This window comes from Passer montanus, unplaced genomic scaffold (assembly GCF_014805655.1).
Source record: "Passer montanus isolate IOZ18808 unplaced genomic scaffold, ASM1480565v1 scaffold61, whole genome shotgun sequence".
NCBI lineage: Eukaryota > Metazoa > Chordata > Aves > Passeriformes > Passeridae > Passer > Passer montanus.
The window spans coordinates 1,207,629-1,228,955 of NW_024371149.1; the positions used below are offsets into that span (position 1 = coordinate 1,207,629).

Below are 21,327 nucleotides of genomic sequence, written 5' to 3' on the forward strand. Positions count from 1 at the left end.
TAAACACACATGAGTTCCAGTGGGTTTACCACCGCAAGCTCACAGTTAATAACTCAGGAAGAAGGCAGAAGTTGATGAAAGGAAGCACATCTTGAAGCAGAAAGGACAAGATCTAAATTAAAGCATTGGATCAGGCACTAGCTTTTCCTGCGAGCCGTCATAAGCCACAATCTCTTTCTGCCCCTGCTCCCTATCAGCAAGATCATTAGCTGAATAAATGATAGTTAAAAACCCATTAACAAAAGTCAGATTTGCTAGGCTTGATCAATTAGGTTTTCCAAGAGTAAGAGGATCCTAATTCACAAGCCTTATGGAGGAACTTGTTTCTGCCAAATGTATTATGCAATTTTTGATCACTACTGCCCTTTTCCAATCCCTTCTCCATTGCTCCTTTAAAAGCAGAGATTTTGGGCAGGTAAAGATAATAGGTTGTACTTCCTGATATCCACATCAAAGATTTTCTTTATCTTTAAAGTTTAATTAATTTTATTCCTTTGATTTTTTTTCTTTCCTGATCTCCAAGTCTGAGCAGGGAATGGAAAGCAAGATGGATGCTGCTATGTAAACACAACTTGGTTCTTGTTCCCAGGGTTCATACCAAGGCTGCAGTGGTACTGCTGGCTGTAACCATTCAAGCTCAACAGCCCAGTGGGACCAATTACTGCATTTACAGTAAAACATGCAAGGAAATCTATCTCCCTATCTCCATATAACCAGGTTTACTGAAGGATAACCTACTACATTACACAGATTAATACTTCAGTGAGTAAATTAATCCTCAGAATTTCACTCACTATTTGTGGCTTATAAATTTTAATTGGTTCTAAACTGCAACACGAATTTATGTGAGCGTATATTGATGAAGTAGAAGGAATCAGAAATTACTCTATTAACACAGAGAGACAACAGAAGATGTTTGGGGCAAACTCAAACATCTACAACTGTTTACAAAGCAGGAGTCAAACTTGGTTTAGATGTGTATCATCATAGCTGACACAGGAGTAAAGCAGAAGCAGCATTAGCTGAGAATAAAAGGCACTGAAAGTGAAAATTTCAGAAAGGGAAATGCTCCCACTTTGCCAAAGCCAGATGCAAAGCTGAAGGGTAAGCAGTGCTTGTACTACATTTGATTGTACCATTGTTGATCCCAGTCACTCAATACTACCAGTGCAGCAATCAGAACAGCTTTCCAACACATTGACATGCTGGCACACCAAAAAATGAATACTTGTACTAGAATGAAACACAGCACCAGATGTTCAAGTACATCAGAAGTACCTAACAATACAGACTGTCCACTTTAGGACATCATACAACTTCACTAAGTTTCATCATCAGGGTAACACTTTCCCTCCTATCTGTTTACAGGGGTTCAGTTCACTGGTTGAACTTTCCAACCATGTATCATTATAGAATTAGTTCCCTGAAATATTACAAGAAAACTTTAAACAGTGGTTTGTCTTTTTTTAACCACTTACTATGACATGTTAATCCTGAAACACAGCACTGATTATTTGAACACAAGTATCATATCCCTGCCCGTAACAGCACGGGCATTAACTACATATCCATTTTTGTGAAATACAGCAGCAGCTAACTGTATTTCACAGTTTAGTCAATCAGAGACCTCCCTTACAATTAATGTCAAGATTTCTCAGACCTGGTCATATGAAAGACCAGGTCTCTCTCCGGTCCCCTACCCAAACATAAACAGCTTCCCAAAAGCCAGGAAGCAACACTGTAACCCAAGGTCTATCCCCCTTCTTTGCATTTCAGTTATGCATTTCTTCATTTTAATGAATGTGGCACAAAAAAGTAATTATGACACCATAGAAATGAATTGTATGAGGCTGCTTTTTCTCTCATATCAATTTGCACAACTACCCAAGGTTTCCACAAAAATTTCTGAGAAGTTTCACCACTTGCTTTAGCTTTCAGTAGCTAGTTATTTGGGATGGTCCATTCAGCATCATTAGCAGTGATACACAGCCTCCGAATTGTGAGATATGTTACTTTTTCTTACTAAAGAGACTTCACCAGCTCAAATCTTAGTTTTCAATACAGATTGAACCAAAGAAGACCTTTATATAAAGCCATCTTTTGGGTCAAAAACTAAGGGGTGAAGAACTAAAAATAACGACAAAAAGCAGCCTTATTTACAAATATTTTTTCCTACAGCATTCACTTCACCCATTTAACATCATGTCCTTTTTACTTTACTAGCTACTGATTTGTTCATTTTTGACATTGCAAAGGACAACTTCAAGGTTAGAAGCAAAGCAAACCACCTCTTTTAACTGAAAAGGAGACACTACTGCACTCACACATGTAACTTTGTGCTCTTTGTTTTCAGCATTTCCAACTTCTGAATAAAAACCATTAAGCTTCTTCAGCCTTAAGCAGAAATCCCAGAGTTTTCTTACCTTTCTCTGCACTCAGGACTTCTTAGGGCTGCTCTCCTCGAATTCCAGGATAAGCGATTAATGCCCAGAGCATTCAGAATATCGTAGTTAAGCAGTCACTCTTCCACCTTCATATCCAGAAGAAGTGACCTGGAGAATGTTCAGCCTCCCACTCCTCCTTTCTTTGGGCTTGCAGGGTCTAAGCAGCAGTGGGGGTAGGAAGGCCAGGCCCCGCAGCTGGCAGCAAGAAAAGGTCCCTGCCTCACCTGGCTCTGATGAAAAGCAGCTGTGCTGCATCACCACCCTGCTGACCCTGAGGCACAGGGAATGGGCATCAGCTGGGCCTGGCACAGAACCTGCAGCTGCGAGGAGTTACCACCCTTCTCCTTAGGGCTGGTACTGACCAACCTGCGAGGCTCTTCACCCTGGTGAGAGGAAGAGGCTTTTACTGATACTTATATTTTTTTCATTGATCAAATAGGGAGGAAAAAAAAGGTGTGGTTGAATTTGTTGTTCTACTTTTTAAGAGACATTAACTTTTACTGATAAAATACTTATATTTTCTTGTGTGATTGAATTTGTTGTTCTACTTTTTAAGAGACATTATGAGGTACTCTAATTTCATATCACACTTTTTCTAATTGTTTCCATAGTGCATGTGTCTTGATATGAGCTCCTCTTGGTAAGATGTCAGCACTTTCAAGTAAATAATAAGCAATACAACTAACATCTATCAAACATTAATTATTTTATTCCATTTGGAGAAAGAGAAGCATATAGTAAATCATTTTATGATCCTTGGTATATGTTCAATGGTGGTGTCCTCCACTTCTGTTGGTGCACACTATATGGGAATCCAAAGATGGCTCTTACACCTCTCTCAGGTGTAAGCCAACACAAGCAGATTGCCCTGCACAGAAAGGATTCAGAGTTGTCTGGTTGGCAGTTTGGAAGGGTTAGAGTATCATCTTTTCTAGGGGAATTTATTGCTTTGACATCTTTTAGGAAAAGAGATACAGAATGTAATCCATTCTTTATTTTCCAAACACAGCTGAGCCAAAACAGAAAAGTTCATCAGAAGAGACTTGGCCTAGACACATTGCACAGACAGACCTAGCATGTTACATCTAGGCCAATAAACTAATTAGATAGTAAATATCAGAAGACCTACTTGCTCATTAAATTAATTGAGCTAATACTGTCCAGACATGAAAATACAAGGAATGAAAGCCATATGCAAACAAAACAGCTGTAATGACTTTCTGATAAATACTGCCTGGCTGCATAAGGCTGGGGGATATTACTCAAGGGGAGTAAAAAGATTTCCTTTGCACAGCAGCAATAATTTGTATATTCAGAAAGAATTTAAACACATGATTCAGATCTTCAGCACACCATGTCCACTACAGAGGTGGAGATGTCGCAGCTAAGCTTGTATTAGAAACCAGCATCTCTGAATTTACATCTCGTCTTCAGGAAAGTATTTTATATTAAATTTTTGGAGAAATAGATAAAGGATGTTTGAACTAAAGGGTTGACAAGAATAGGAGAAAGAATGAGTCATTGGAATTGTCTAATTTAACTGTTATTGCCTCAACAAAATAATAAAGAGAGAAAATTGAGCTTGTGTCTCTTATATATTTAGAAAATGAATGTAACACTTCTTTTTAAAGTTCAGATTTTAGAATCATCATAGAATAGTTTGGGTTGCAAGGAACCTTAAACATCATCTTGTTCCAACACCCCTGCCATGGGAGGGACACCTTCCACTAGACCAAGTTGCTTAAATCCCTCCCCCCACCCCAACCTGACCTCAAACACTTCCAGTGATGGGGAATCCACAGCTTCCCTAAGCAACTTGTTCCAATAAGATTGTGTGACTGCCACAAAAGTTTGGTTCAGCTGTCTCAAATTAATATTAAGAATTCACATTCTGCCTGGAATAACTCAAATGGAATGCATATATCACAGTGCTTCTTCCTTTTGAACAGTTAAAGAAAAGAATATTTATAGCAATGCCTTCCAACCTTTCAATGGCAATTAGCTGTTTTGGGCTGAAAGGAAACAGGAAACTATTCCAAGGATCACTTGCAAATGCACTGTCCTGAAGCTGAGGGTTTCTTATGGTGCTGACTGTTTATACTCCTCCACCTGTATGCAAGTGATAGAAATTCAATCACTCATTTATGAGATATCATCTAATTTGATATGAAACTGTAAAAATGTTTTTAGAAATACATCTCAGCAGAACTTACTGCAGATGCCCTACAAGTCTCTTACAGCAAAATCGTTTATCAAATATGTGAGAACCTGTCAGGAGTGAGGATTTCTGAACCTTGTCCTAGATTGCTTTTTATATATGGATTAATGAATGAAGTAATAAATCAAGAAAGATTGCTGTGCTGTGATTATTCTCACTTCCTTGTATACAGCTTCTTTTAATGGCCTACCTGCAAGGCAATGGGGAGAAACAGCACAGAAAAAGATAGGGCTGGAGAGAATCAACTTTTCTTTTTTCTGTAGTGATTCTACCTCGTGCTGCTTACCCTTTTTTTGATTGTATTTGCCCTGTGATACTAAAAACTAGGTGGGAAACAGAATTCCTCCTTCCCTAAAAACACCCATATAATCTGAGGGAATGAGTTTCTTCACACATAGCATAATTACTGACAGCATTTCAGAAAACTGTATAGGTCTTACAGCATATTTGTTCTTGTTTACAGTAAAGCATAAAAACACTTGTAACAAATTTAGGATTATTACATCTTTCAGTCTCCCAAAGTAGTCTAGTGCAGCCTTACTACTACTGTAATTTATAAGCCTAAAGATCACAGTTATTACAGAACACAGTGCTGATTTAACTGTCTAATCTCGCTAAGACAACTTGTTAGAAGTTGATCTGAAAGCAAGCGAGAGCACCAACTTGAAGGTGTTACACCCCTTGACCAATTTATTGTTGCCATCTTATTGCAAAGGTTTCTTACCTTCTTGGTGATTTCTCATGGGCAGCTCCTCACAGCACTAACTCCTTCTCCTCAGTACAGCCAACAAACTCCATCTTCCTTCTCCACCAGCCAACCTACTCTTTTACAATACCCACCCTAATTGGATCCAGCTGTGGCCTATTAAGGGCAGGCCTGTTCCTAATGCTTGATCATTAGCACAGCTGTAACTCCTTAGGGGTGAGATTACCTTCATCACGAGCTCTATTTTCCTACATTCCACCCATCCACAATTTATTATATTTTTCAATTATGTATCAATTTACTTATTTTTAATAATGTGAATTTGTCATATATAGAAATCCAAATGTCTTGGAAATTCATAAACTTTCATAGTCTACACTAGGGAGTTCCTGGCAGGTAGTACACAACAGGGTCCAAGAGCCTTTTCTAAGACTTTTAAAAGCAAATCCTCCTCTTCTGTAGCTTGTGGAATCTGTCTAGATTTATTTTCTTTCAGGCATTACAAAGTCTTTGGGAAGAAGTGTAAATGAGGAGAAGACATTTCAGGCGCCCAACTGTGGAGGCTATATGACTTGTAATCACAAGTGCTCTGACAGTGTTTGCTATTCTGTTGCTGGAAAATCCCCCTTGCCTATCCTGGAGCTTTTATTTTCTCCTTATCCCTCATTTGCATTCTCTCTTTCATCCAAACAACAACACAAGTTCAGCATTTTGACAGGTTGTCATCAGTACCATTCCTATCCTGAGGGCTAGATCCATGATGTACAATTGTTCTCCACGGCCTCTTTCATCTTTCCTATAGAGCAAAGGAGGATGCAGAAATATTTCAATGTTTTAACATGCAGACTACTGTAGAAAGGGGGGGATGAGGCATTTTAGCATTCAAAGGGGTGGGTGCCAGATTAATCTGACAAACCTGGAAGAAGCTGGATAGATAGCCAGGAAGGGATGACATAAGGTGCAGTAGAATGAGTTTTAAATTGGTGCTGAAACAAGCCATGTTAGCACTGATGTCATGGAGTCATGGAGTGTTTGCATGCCACAGCAAGTGTTTGTTTTCTCCTTGGGGACAGTTTGTGTTTACTATAGCTGACAAGAAGAAAGGTGAGGAAGAAAGAGCCAGTCTGTTTTAAAGCATGATAGGAGAAGAAAAAAAAAAGGCAAGTCTTTCATATTTTCCCAGTGTTTGGAGAATATTTTGCTGTGCAATTTAAACAGATTGTAGCTGGTGAAGAGTGGGAGTCCTTCAAAAGAAGGAACACGGGAAAACAAAATGGGAATTGTCAGTTAAATCCTGAATGCACCAGGATGGTGTAGGGGTCTAGAAACTTGAAGTCAAACAGACACTGGCAACATGGCAAGCCATTTGCTAGTGATTTCAGGCCATGTGTACTTCGTGATCCTATCAATAGAATATAAAATGGCCCAGACTGTATTTATCTTATAGCTAAAAGGAGCAGATTACCTGAAATTTCAGCATGCACACCTATATTCACCTGCAGTGCAGTTGGGGTCAAAAAATATCCCAGCATTCTGGGGATTTTGTGGTTAGCCCTGTGTACATAGAGGGTTTAGAAGAGAGCAGCTGATGAGAAATACTGAACAATCACACTGATAACAAACTTGGGACAGCTCATTTCCCTTTGTGGTCTTGGGTTGACTCCAAAGACAACAACTGTTAAAATAAAAAAACCTCTTTCACTCCAGTGACTCAATATACTGAATATACATAGAAAGACTGTATAAAAAATATTTAACATATAGATACATTTTAAAAGTAAGTACTTAGCCTACTAAGGCTTTCCCTACCATATCAAGTTTTTAAATTAAAGAGATATTCTTCTATGTACTTCAAGAGTTGAGAATTGAGATGCTGAATAGAATCAGTATTTCAAGGTAGAACTGTGTCTCACTGCTTATTGTGCAGTAGCCTGAACAGAGTAATTTCCAGTTGAAATTAGAAATTAAATAGAAATTGAAATATGGTTCCTCTCAGAAACTCACATTGCAGACAAGGGATGGTATTGTTAACTCCAGTTTTTTGTAATCTATGTAGAGATTTGTTTTTCTAATTGGACATCCCTAACAAACACACTAGAAGAGTCATGTATGTGATGAATTTTTGTGTACAGACATTCCCGGAACAGGTTAACTATCTTTAGGTGACACCTCCTTGGACAGGCCATTTCTTGTTTTCTTTTGCACTAGTGGTTAACCTTGGAATTCCTTAGGCTGGGGAAGATGTAGGAAATAACCTTAAAGAATTTGAGAGTTTGTGTATTTGTTTTCCTCATGTAATAGTCTCGGCCTTCATTTAGATTTACAGCATTAGGGAATGTTTTAAAGTATTTTATCCATGTATCAATTATTCTCTGAAGAGGCTTCACTGTATATCTGCAATATTGCACTTGTGCAGTAAAAACAAGCATCTGAAGAACCCTCATGAAAATACATAAAAGCCAATTATTGTGATTTGTGTTTACATTCCAGCTGTCTTCTAATGAGATTTTTTCCATGCCATTAAAAAAAGAGGATAGTGCCGTCAATTTCTGGACTCAGAGATAAAGTTCATGAAAACATTTAAGCATCTATTTCACATTTTGTCTTACTGAGGAATTTTCCTGAAAAGACATTAATTTAAACATTTCCAGGAGTGCCTTCATGAATGAAGAAATCGATTAAAGAGAAGCAAGTATCTGCACAATGAGAGTGAACTCAGCCACCAGTTTATAGCCATTGTTCCTTCCCAACTCACAGGAACTGCTCACCTTTGATGATAAATGCCCAGTGTATTTTGGGGCAGTCAAAAGGACAGGTTTGGCTTCCAGAGGAATTCTTCCAGACTACTAATATTGCTCCTTTTCTTTGAGCAGGAGATAGATGATCTAAGGTGAGACCTCGTTACTGCCAGTATGGGAACTCCAGGTTTATGGAATGCACTCCAGGCAATGTGCCCAGGCTAGAGCCCTAAAGCCCCAAGCAAACACAAATGTCCCTGCCCAAAAGCAGTTTGCTGAGAGATCCCAGCACAGCTCAGGCACCTGCCCACACATACAGAAGAAGCTGAATGAAGTCCTGTAGGAAGTGGGAGGGAGTGAATATGCCACAATAACATATCCAAAATGCAGCTGCTGTAACAGCACAGTCAATGCCATTCTCAGTCTTAATTACAAAACAAAAAATAATATGATACTCTTACTATATGTCTTTCTTCACCCTCTCATCTGCTCTGGTGTATTAAATACCCAAGTTTTAGTTAGAAACAGATGCCTCAGCTTTAGCACCCTCTTGTAATGGCTTAATATTCTAGGTAAGACCAAAGACAGAGGAAAAATATGCTACGCTCTGCACAACTTCTGAGCAAATGGACTTGAATATTCATTAAACAACATTTAATTTAAACACCCAAACCCTAAAAGCAGCAACATATGGGCCTGTTTTATTTTACATAAGCTGAATAGGAGGTTGTGCCATTAGTTTCTGCAGACATAATGTTCATTACAAATGAAGTATGTTTTCCTTTAGGGAATGCACCACCATTTCTGTAGTGTTGTCATTCCCCCAAAAGGTTCGGTATACTTACCATATGAAGTACTATTCTTGGCAATGTGCTTCAAAATGTAAACAAAATTCCCATAGATTTTTATCGACAAGGGGAACCTGAGGCAAATTAAATTCCTTAATAAGAAACAAACAATGAAAAGAGCCCTCCCTTTTCAGTATTTTACCATATTTAAAAGACTATCTCCACTTCATAGTTTGGTACATGGGTTTTTTCTCCTACTCTTTGTGATGGAACATTTTTGCATAACTGTGTGATATGTGGTTCTACAGTCCTCTGCTGGCTAAAGGATTACTTTGCACAACCCCTTTCAGAATCTAGGTTGTTTTCTTCTATGTGCCTTCACTGAAAAGCAAGGTATTTGCTCTTGAAATTTGTGTAGATTAAAAATGGCTAGATAAAAACATTTTGGTTACTCAGCAAGCTCCATGAAAAAAATTTAGCACATGCTCCTGCATTTCATATCTGAAGATAGCCACTTAAGTGGTAAAATAATTGAAAAAGAAAAGAAAAAGTCTGGGAGAACTAAACTGAGCTAAGCAAAAGAAGATTCACTACAAAAAAAATATTTTTTATCTTTGCTAAATAATACAGTTAATGTAGGACTGAAGACGTGTAGAATCTTGATACACCTGGGAAGTCTATCCCCATTCATCCACATAACAGCAACAGAAAATGCTTTACAAACTTCCCTTGACCCTGCAGACAGCACCCTCAGGTTTCTGCCGGGTTTTTTGGCACTTGTGCTCACAGGGGTTCCAGTGGAGCACAGATGAACCACGAGGAAAAACAGTGATAAATAAATTGCTTTGTATCAGCTTTGTGATTATTATCATTCTTACAGTCTGTGGGAACAAAAAAAGCACAGAAGAATAAAGTAGGAGGTTATTTTTTTAAGTACCTCACTGTTTTAAGGCGTAAGTGCAAATACACTTCTGCACAAACACATGGAATAGACTATTTCAGTTGGAGGGGAATTACAATTATCATTTTGTCCAATGGTCTGAGTCAGGGCTGACCTTAAAGCAGATACAAAGGGCATTGGCCAGGGAATTGTAAGGCTGTCCAGTGACATCCTGCCAGGTCTGTAGGAGTGCCTCACTTCTCTTCAGCAGGCCAGGTTTTTCTAAGGAGGCTCCCCTGGGTCTGTCTGTGCAGTACATGATGTTAAAGCTTCTGTAAAAGTATTTTTTAGTCCTACACTGAGACTTTCATCCAGGTCATCAGACACTTCACACCAACAAAGTATTGCCAGGAGCCAAAACACTATTGAATCAAAATGAAGTATTGTAAAGTAATCATTCACCATGCTGAGGGGAGATTAATTTTTTTCAAAAGCACAAGTCAGAGTCACAAAAGGCAACTAACAGACATTTACACAAATGAAGATTTTCATGTTTAATAAAAATGAAAAAAAAACCCTGATGCATATTGCACTTAGTGTTTAATGACAGATGTTTATTTTTCAGCATTTCTTTGACTCTAGACAATTCAATTTCACCGTTTTCTGTGGTTTATGCACGAGTACAGTCCTTCAGTGCTTGTTTTTACAAGCACCATGCAGTTCAATGCTAGGAATAATATATTCTCGGTTTAATTAACTCCTCAAAAACATACAAGTTTAGTATTAATATGTGAATAGGAAGAAGTTCTCCTAGTCCTAGGTCCTTACATTATTCTTTCCTTTTCTATAGCCCTGCAGTAGGGCCTAAATTAACCTCTGTACCATAACCAGAATTGATCAATTAAAATAAATACTTAAAACATAAAATCTCAGTTCTCATATTTTCTGATACCCTTCTACTTCCCTTAAAAATAAAAAAGGCGCTTAATTTCACCTCTTGTTTGTGGCAGGATCCATCACAGTATGAAGAGAACAGGGAAAGAAGCTATGCAAGAACTATTGACCAACATTTTAAGAATTCAACTGTTTCCACTCTTTTAATTTAAAAATATTAAGCTGTTTTGATTATTATTTTTACGTTGGCTGTTAAACCAAACAGAAAACATTGAAAAAGCAAAATGTCAGTCCCAATTTTCTACTTACAGCCAACACTGTGCAGGAGATATGGATCTGAGGTCATCTGTCACAGAAAAGTTTTATTATCAGTGATTGAAACCTGTTATCAAATCAACACAAATGATGCCTGGCTTAACAAACAGGCTAGCAAAAATTGACAGAAAATGATAGCAGGGTAGCAGCTCCAGTACAATCAAATCAGATCATCATGAAAGGCAGCGAAGCATGTTTCTCCTAATGGGGGTCAGTGTGCAGCCTGGCCAGCTTCATTAAATAACAGCTGTATTTTAACCCAGTGAGCACAAGTACAAACTGTTATCATCCACCCCAGTGAAGCACTGCACTCATAGCTTTTTGCTGGCTGTGCAACATCTCCTACGTTAAGAGAAGGCACAGGTGCTCTGAATCCTCTGCCCCAGCACATTACTGGACTTCACCCAAGATCTCTGTGTATGAACAGCAGCCACACAAAGAAAATTTGTCAGAATCACTGGCTGCCCATGCCCAGCTCTTGGAAATCACAGTTACCTTCTACCACACAGGATGTCTTTTAGCACTTCTGCAGTTATTTAATTAGCCACAGCCTTTACAGAGAGGAATAAATTAAGAGGACATTTACAGAATTCCAGATGTGGACAAAACTTCCCAGGGAATATTTTTAAGATGTAACTAGAATTCAAAAACGTTAGCAACAAAGTCAAGTTTTCGTTTAATCCCTTTATAATGAAGGTGTCCAAAGACATGAATGCACTCAGATGTGTCTACTCCTGACACTGATTTGTTAAAGTTTACTCCAACCTTATTTCCCTTTTACATCTTAGATGCATTACAACAAATATGTTCATAGAAATAATTTAATCTTATTGCTATTCTGTTAGGGACATTGATGAACACAAGAATTTTTTGCCACCTATACTGGAAAATTTACCTGCTTGATGAAATTTTGTCAGCATTTATAGAAAAAATAACTAACTACTCTTATCTCATTTCTTAGCAGTATCAAAATACCCATCCAAAAAAAGGTTCACTAGATCTTGTTTTGCTCAAATAGAAGCACATGAGCAAGAAGCATTCACAACAGGTATTTCAAACTCATTATATGAATCTAGTATTATCAACAGATGCTACTGGATATCATTCTATTTCATCTGTGTAACCAAGGACATGAAAACTCTTTTTCTATATATGAATAATATGAACAAGTTAATTTCTTCTGACTGTTGCAAACAGATTTGATAGTGACCTACATACTTCAGTCCTTAAATGACACATTTACTATCAATAGAACTCAACACTGCCCATTCAGCTGACTGTTGGTACTGCAGTCTTCTCAAAGCATACTATGCCTCATTTACTTCAAGTCACTGTTGGTATCAGCTTCATTTCTTCCCTTCAATATTTGTTCTCAAACTTGTTACAAGCTGGTCCCTAGACAAAACCTCACTGCACCCAGGTGGTGCCAAATTCTGCCATCTTTCATCTTTATCAAAGCTCTATTTTTCTGTGCAGCCAGGACAGTAATCTCTGCTCTTACTAGGCCTGCTATACAATTTTGAGTCCTTCCTACAGGAAAACACCAACATTTTGTGTGTGCAACTTGAACAAGTCCCAGCCATTGTAAATAGTGACTAATACAAGTCTTTCGACATATATAAATTTGAAATTGCTCGCCACCAGTGTAATTTAGTTGTTCTCCAAAACTCCTTCATCTTCTAATCCAGATTCCAGACTGCTGTTAAATAGATAAAATTATTGAGATCCTGAAATATGAGGGCCAGGCCAAGCAGGCAACAGTGACAAAGCTACTATCTCTAAGTGATGGGATGTGCCAAGATGAGCAGGAAATGAAAGGGTTCCTTCAGCACACAGTAGGGAAAAAAGTGAAGATTCCGGTTCCACTTAATTGTTTTACCTCCCACAGGAAAGGGGATTAACCTGGTGTTCACAGCATGACATGTGCATTAAACCTCTGAATTACAGAAACCCTGCTACACCTCGCTTAGACTGGAGTGCAGAGGCAAACACTGGCAGAGCAAACCTCACATGAAGACGTGTACAACCCCCAACTGCTGAAGCACGAAGATTACAATAATACGGCACCAAGCTGTAACTATTTCACTCCATCTGCTTTGCAGTGTTCCTCTACTACCCACATAAACAAATTTGTATTAAATAAAATGTAAGACATTACAAAGCTGAAGAAGGAAATCTTCAGTACTCAAATTCCAGAAATAATTTCTTCTGGAGGCAGACCTCCGCTGGAACAGTACTCAAAACATCAATCCTACACAAGGCACTAAGCCACATACCTTGAAGCACTTACAGATCCTTTCTTGATTGCACAGAACTAAGGTAAGGAGGCTTCTGAAAAGAGCAACTAGAATTTGTGCCAGGAGTCTAGAGCTTTCACGTAGTAAACATTTGGAAAACACTAACTCTATGGTCTTCACTGGAACAGATGGTTTCCACTGAATTCAAACCAAGAGTGAAACAAGCATATCACTTCACATCTCAGCTCCTTCACACAACTATTTTTAATGCATGTCTTCAAAGAAATTGACCTCTTTGGCAGGGGACAATTTGGCCTCCTTTCAGCCTATTCTGTGAAAAATTGCTGCATGTCTTCCTTGTATTTGTATTGCTGTGTTCACACCACCCCCTAGTGATTGTTCAATTATACTAAATGGTGTCACTCCTCTCTCCTTTCATGCTGAGCATTATATATGGGAAGGGTTGAGTGCAATACCACAGCTATATCAGCTGTACAGCTAACTGTGATGCTGCTGAACACAGACAGCAGCAACCCCACGAGCCCAAGACTCCAACTAAAGGTACTACAAGAGGCATTAAATGCTTCATCTATACTTAGCAGATCTTGTACATCCCCTTTCAAATCATTTAACAACACAGCCATGGTAGAGCTGGTTTTCTCCCTCAAACACTGAAAGGATTTCAGCTATCTTACAATATGCTGCCCAGTGCAAAGGTAGTGCAATTCAGTAACACTGCATTTAGGTAAAAAAGTCAGAGCCTTATTCAACACTTGCTAGAGCTGCCCACTGTTTCAGCCATATTTAAAGTACACTTTCCACACTCCTCAAAACACCTGCACCAGATGCTCACACTGCTATCTTAAATGGCTCCTGTAACACTATCAGATGAAAAATTAGGGGTGTGCCACACAGCTTGCAGGCCAGACAGACCCAGAGCCTGTCCTGACAACCCAAGAACAAAATCTTTCCTAATGCCTTTATTAGCCAAAATCTTAACTGTGAAAGTAGGTAGCTCTGAGTGTCTGTCTCCATGTTTCCTTCTCCCTTCTGTTATGTTCTACAGGTCTATATAGAAGAGGCAGCAAAGCAAAAGGACTTTCCAAACACAACTTGAACAAGAGCATGCCTACCTCCAACACCGCCTGCTTGGAATTAGCTTTTACTACCACCTGTAGGAAGCTGTGGTTCACTTCAAATTGATACTCAAAACAAGACTTACTTAATTATGAAAAGATTTTAATCCAGTGCAAATAGTACACCTATACTGAATTTCTCAAACTTTACAAAATGGTAGCTTTTCAATCAAAATTAAAAGGCAAACCAGTATTTTATTGACAGAGTTTATTTGATGTTAAAGTCAGATGAGCAGCCTCTGCTTTCCAGAATAACTCATTCTATACTTCTTCATAGAATGATGCTGCCTGTAAAGGAAAAAAAACAGATCACTGACACACAATTAAAACAATATTTACACTCGTACTTTTATAAAGCCTGAAAAACTGTTTCCCAAACACGAAAGGTGAACCACACTGCTCTTCTTGTAAGAGTGTAAAGCTTAACATTTCCCAGCACTGCCATAGCAATAAATGAGCCTAGATTATAGTAATTCTGCAGAAGAGATCAACAAGCTACAACTGCTTTGACAGCTTTCTGTTTAAGACATTACACTCACTATCAGCTCCCAGACAGACTGTTTAAGTTCCTTGCAACTGAATCACTCAGACCATTTGTAATAAAACCAGTTTTTTCTGGAGCAGTTATTGACCACAACACTTAGGTTCCTGCAGCAAAGATATAAAAATGTAGTCTGACTTGTCTATAAGAGTATCCTGTTTGCTTGTTGTATTTCACTTGAAATGAGTACCTGTAAGAAAACAAATACATCCATTCCAAAAACAGGTATCGTACTACTTCAATCTATTCTAGACAATAAAACTCAAATGTCTATCCTCTTTAGCATACCTACAAATGAAAAATATAAGCTTTGTTTACAGTAAGACTAAACAATCAGCAACTTTGGTAACAGTAAATCTGAAGTACCTAATGTATTACTATACTGATCAGGTATTTAATGGAAGTCAAAGTCACATAAGATACCCACTCAGTAGCAATAAGTGCAAAAGTGATTTGTAAATATTCTTAGCCTTAAACTCTTGCACTGGGTTCTATGTCTGCACAAGTACCACAGCCTTTGCATAAATGAACCTCAGACTCGTTATCATAATGACTGCACTGCTGAATGCCTGCCCTTACAAAGCATTCTGAAGGCATACCTGTTATCCGTTTTCCACCTGAAGAATGTTCATTTACTGAAAAAGAGAAAGCATCAATTAGTAAGAATCTTATCTAAATTCTACTACCATAGAAAATTGAGCTTTGAGGGTTTTTACCAACACTCATGTGCTTTTCTCAATTAACCACACAGAAATGTGGTAGGAAACACTTAAAGTTTTGACTACTGCAGAGACTGAAAACTTAGATTTCACTTACTCCCTTAAACTCAACAGCTCTTTAGAGTTTAACTAATGCTCAGAATGTAATTGCCTGTTCAATTACACCTACAGGCTACAATGGCTTCCAAGTGCTTATCCATCCACACTTCTGTTTGACAGCCCCACCTGTCAAAGGCTGTCACAGCTACAGCTGTGACATTAAAAGGGAGGGTGGGGATTTTTCTGCATTTCAGTATCACTATTTCGAATGCAAAGACCGAGTGAGGCACATACATATATCCTTGTTCCAAATTTTAGCAAGCTCTCGAGCCACAGAATATATTAAATAACACAAAATACTTGCAAATACTTCTCTTGAAACTGCAGGGAAAACAGAATGGGAATGCTAAAGGAGTGAGAAGTGAAAGGAAGTATCAAAGAAAATAAGACATCAGCAATAGTTATGTCTGAGTTTTTCATAACTACATCATACTTAACTTTTAGAATATACACTTGCCTAAACATTTCTCAGAATCAAGTACTGACACATTTAAGAGGTAAAATAATTCTCACAGATTCTGCAGGTGGACTCAAAAATGTATTCCAGGGCTCCTATTAAAAATTCCTCCACAGAGCTGTGATAAGGATGACGAACCACACCACATCATGATCTTTGAACATGCATTTCTGAAGACAAAGCTTAAGAGTATTTCACAAGTGTTTTCTACAATGCAGCACAGAATTCTTCTCAAGTAAATTGTTCAGCAAGTGCACAAAATAATTTAAGTGACAACGCAAAGATTAACAAATCTGGCAAACAAGTCACATCTAACCCATGCATACTTATCAACTGAAAGATCACTTTAAAAAACATCAAAATACCTCTAATCAAAAGCACAGTTTACCTTCCACTAAGACTGCATGTTAGTTTGACAAGCACTTGATACAGGAGTCACATCTCCTACATAATCACCACAGGGCATGATCCTTGCCTTCAATTTCTGAACTGCTGATACGCTTTAAGAGCTTCTATGAACTGGACATCATTAATAATTCAAGTGAGTAATTTAATCACTGTTCCTTGACATTCAACAACAGCTACCTTCAGGTGCAAAAGTCTTAGAAGAAGTTCCTCTATGCTACTGGGATTGGTGCAACATTAAATGACTCCTTTGCATCGACAGAAGTGTGTGTACACTAGGTGTTACTACTACAGCAAATGCTGATTTTGTGCCATAAACCATTGTAGGACTTCATGATTAAAACAGCATTAAAGCACAAAGGAAGAAGGCTCCTAATGCACTAGTAGAGTAGTTCCCAGATCTAGTAACTGTCAGTAACACTGGTTCCTTTCCATCCAGAGATAACAAGAACTTCAACTCCACACCAACTACAAAATGTAATTTCACTGAGTGTGGAGGATTTTGGCCGATTACCACAACTGAGATTTCAAATTCCACTGTAATTTGTGTCTTAACTTGGAATACTGCAGGGCAACAGTTAAATACAGTTTAATGCTGACAACTGTGCCATTTCCAAGCTCCATCTCAAATGCACCAAGTGTGATGTGACTTAGCATTCATGTACACCACTCCTTTCACACAATGGTCAAGTTACACATGCAATTGCACTGTACTACTTTGAATCAGATCCTGTGGTGACTGAATCAATGTCTCAAGTCAACAACATTGGGTTTCTTGGATTTCTTCTCACTGGGAATTATTTTAAAGGTGATTCACTAGTTTCCAAGTCTGGTTTACTACTAGCCAAATTTTACTTCCAAGTCACATGAATAAAATTCATTATGTAATTAAATGAACCCTCACAGGACAGATATAAGTTTAAATCAAACATGCATACAAGGCAGTACAGTGCTTCAATTAAAAGGATAGACACATTTCAGTGATGTATAATTCAGGCACCAAATCCATGCTCATTTCCAGTACCTGCAGATACTTCATTTCTGATGAAGAGTTCCAAGAAAGTAGGAAAAAAGCAAAAGTGAAGATTACTAAAGTTCAAGATATCAAGGTATTTTTACAGCTACACAACTAAGCATCAAAACCCATTACCCTCTTTCCCCTTGCTAAAACACCTGGAAAAAAAACCCACTTGCCTGCACAGTTTATTCAATTTCTATCAGAAGACGTGAAGGAAAGTGACTGGCTTCCCACCCAACCTATTCCTCAGCTTTTGTTCTGTTTCAGGACAGGAGAAATCTGCCTCCCTCTAACCTGCCTATACCAGGTTGTAGTCACAGCCCAGGAGGGCTCTATCAGTCTAGTATCACCAGAGGAAGACTCCACTACCTTGGGCATCAGCCCCTCAAACCCCAAGGCATTCTACCTTATTTTTATTTACACATTGTCCTCACTGCCTACACCACACATCCTTACAAACTTACCTTGGTGAGGAACACCATACCAACAGTAACAGGTGGAGTAAGCACTAGGGGTTTAGGCAGCCTGAGTAACAAGTGTTAAGATTATCTAGTGTGTGTACTGCGAGATTGAGTTATGTGATTAGAGCAACACTGTTAGATTTATGAAGTTTAACAGTGACACACAGGAAACAGTAATTTAGGAAGCATAGTTTCATGTCAAATCAGCTAGGCTGGCAGCAGTGAGGAGCAAAACTAAGCTACTGAGCTGATGACAAGCTATACAACACACAGTTTACCTTCTGTTATCCAGCAGAACAGGTGAAAAAATGGAAGAAAAACAATGTTATTCTGTTGAAGAATTCATAATCAACATTTCAAAGGTATATGCTCACTCTAGCTTAAATTCTCATCCTACCTTCTTGCCAGCACCAACATTTGCCTTGGCTGTGCCCCTGACTTTCTTCATTCTGTTCTTACGCTCTTTTCGCTGCTTCCTGGAAGTCTTTTTCTTTTCATACAAGCCGTGCTATCAAAAACAGTTAAAAGTTGCTTTTAACATTGTTTCTCTACTAACAACTCTTGAATTTAAGTTCTATGATTTCTGAGTGTTCAAATACAGTTTACATTTGAAATATTAACTAAATAGCAAGATCATTAACAAATGAATGATTCAACACAGAACATAAACATTGAAGAGGCACATGGATGAGCCCCATTTCTTATGCTTACTTTAGACCTCTATTAGTGTTTTGTTAAAAGTTACTGCTAAACACCTCTGGTATCATCAGTTTTGCCTTTCCAATTCCCTAGTAATATAAAATAAAAGCACACAGCCTATTTTGTCAATGCAGAAGTTAACAAGTGCTATTTTAGGAGCTCTCATACAACTGTACTTTCACAAAATGTGAGTTTTTGCACATGCAAATCCTGCTTTCAAGACACCAGAAAACAACATACCCTGGCAAGCCTGTGCTTTGGTTCGTTTTTCTTTGCATAGTCCAGGGAATCATAGATCATGCCAAAACCAGTTGTCTTGCCACCACCAAAATGAGTTCTGAAGCCAAAGACGAAAATTACATCAGGGGTTGTCTTGTACATTTTTGCCAGCTTTTCCCTGATTTCTGTTTTGGGGACTGTGGCCTTCCCAGGATGAAGAACATCAATCACCTAAGAAAGAATTTTAACAAGTTGATAAAAGGTCAACATCCAGTACACAGCCCCACCAGGTACTACAGTCCCATCATGAGCTCAACACTTAAACTAACCCACCTTAGAAACAAACAATTATTTATTTGACACAAAAGCATTCAGAAGTTTCTTGCTTCACTAAGTCATTTAGACTGAAAAATACCTTTAAAATTATTAAATCCAATAGCAGACCCAACCCCATCACGTGTCTCAATGGTACTAAGCCATGTTCTGAAGTGCTACACCAACATGTCTTTTAAATACCTCCAGGGAGGATGACTTAACCACCTCCCAGGGCAGCCTACTCCAATGCTTAATAATCCTTTTGGTGCAGAAATTTTCCTCAACATCCAGTCTCAAGCTGGTACAACTTCACCGTCAAGATTTACCTTGAGCATACATCAACACATTTAAACCCATATGCTCTTACAATTCCTTATTTAAGAACCCTGGACATTTTAAGGGCCCCATATTTATAGCAGCTAAACCTTCTTCCAGTTCAGAAACACCAAACAAATAAAGGCAGTTTTCTGTAGTCTTTTACCATCTGCTTGCGCTGCAGAAGTCTGTTGGTCATGAACTTCCTGGTTCTGATGGTCACTGTGTCATTCTGCAAAAGAAAACATTAAATAAAACAAAACAATAGCTACAAATGCAACAGAAACTGAATATGAGCATAAACAACGCATGGTACCACAACAGTCAGGAGCCTCAGATACTGACAGTGAGCTCACAACCTAAATGGACTGGTCTAAAGAAAACACCTTTAAGTGATACAGTGAGAAACTGACAAACTCATCCCAAGTTTCCAAACACCACAGCAGCATATACACCTTCATGACCACGAAAAGCTGAAGCAGCTTTTTGTAAAAGACATGGATCTCAATCCCAAGTACTCTAACAACACAACAGAAGCTTCCGCCTAAGCCCAAAAGTTACCACCTCTACAGCTTCCCACCTCTAAGGGCAAAGGCGCACAAAGATTCCTGGATGCTCCTGGCTGAAAGGAAAACCAGGTCAGTTGGTCCAGAAGAGCTTACCAAATCTTTTCAGTAAAATTACACACTTTGCATGGTGGTACATGACCCCAGAGTAAGGACATGGCATTGGGTGGAAGGTAAAGGGCAGAGTGAAAGGGAAGTGAGGATATAGAAAAGTGACTGAGCATGCACTGGAACAGTAGAAAAGCTCTTCCTGATGTTCAGGTGAAATTTCCTGGGCATCAGTTTCTGCCCTTGCCTCGAGTACTCTCGCCTGGCACCACTAAGCAGAGCCTGGCTGCATCCTCTGCTAGCCCCCTTCAAACACTGGTAAGGTCGCCTTTCTGTCACCTCTTCTGGAGCTCAAGACGTTCAGCTCTCTCAGCCTTTCCTCATAAGACAAACGCTCCAGTCCCCCAGCCATCCTCACTGCCCTCCACTGGAACCGAACCGCTCCAGGAGCTTCGTGTCTGTCCCGGACTGAGGAGCCCAAAAGCGGACACTACACTCCAGACACAGCCTCACCAGGGCTGAGAAAAGAGATCAGCTCCATCGAGCCGCTGGCCATGCTCCTCCTAAAGCAAAGTGGAAGTTTCTCTGAAAAAAGAAACTACTACGCTACTTCCACAAGGCTTTCCCACAGGAGCAGCCGCGATAAAGGCGGGTGTGACCCGCGGCAGCCGCGCGGAGCAGCAGCGCACTGGAGCCGCGCTATCAGAGCAGGGGCCGCTCCGGCCGAGCACGGACACGGCGCGGCCTCACCCCGCAGCTCGCTGCTGCCGGCGGGCACGGACGCGGGGCGGCCCGCCCGCAGGAGCCCGCACCCGGTGTCCGCCATACCCCCGCGGGCGGGTGCGGGCGGATGGCGGCGGCGCGGGGCGGATGGCGGGGCCCGGCCCGGGCACTCACCATGGCTGCGACCGCGGCTCCAGCGACCGGAAGAGAAAAGGATCGGCGCCGCTCCGCGACCAATCATAAAGCGGCGCGGGGCCCTTCCGGCAGGGGTGGAGCTGCGGGTGGGGCTGCGCTTTCCAGAGGCGGTCGTGGCTGGAAAGAGCGGTGGGCGTGGCGGCTGTGTGTTTAGCGAGACCCGGCGCGGGGCCGGCTCCGTCCCGCCCGGG

General features: G+C 39.7%; 1 protein-coding gene across 4 annotated transcripts; it reads right to left on the reverse strand.

The window, feature by feature from the left end:
• Positions 1 to 14,531: 14,531 nt before the first annotated feature.
• On the reverse strand, positions 14,532 to 21,209 carry RPS24 (ribosomal protein S24). Of its 4 annotated transcripts, XM_039727362.1 has the most exons (8): positions 21,116 to 21,209; positions 19,771 to 19,836; positions 18,996 to 19,205; positions 18,454 to 18,564; positions 18,335 to 18,337; positions 17,602 to 17,618; positions 15,497 to 15,532; positions 14,548 to 14,644 (listed from the first exon to the last, which is right to left on the reverse strand). In XM_039727362.1, exons 1-6 carry the CDS (start codon positions 21,116 to 21,118, stop codon positions 17,613 to 17,615), a joined length of 399 nt encoding a protein of 132 aa, XP_039583296.1. In that variant the 5' UTR covers positions 21,119 to 21,209; the 3' UTR covers positions 14,548 to 14,644; positions 15,497 to 15,532; positions 17,602 to 17,612. The 4 variants fall into 4 exon arrangements, with proteins under 4 accessions (XP_039583298.1, XP_039583296.1, XP_039583297.1 ...); XM_039727364.1 differs by lacking the exon at positions 18,335 to 18,337 and having other exon boundaries at positions 14,532 to 14,644; XM_039727363.1 differs by lacking the exon at positions 17,602 to 17,618.
• Between the last annotated feature and the right edge of the window lie 118 nt (positions 21,210 to 21,327).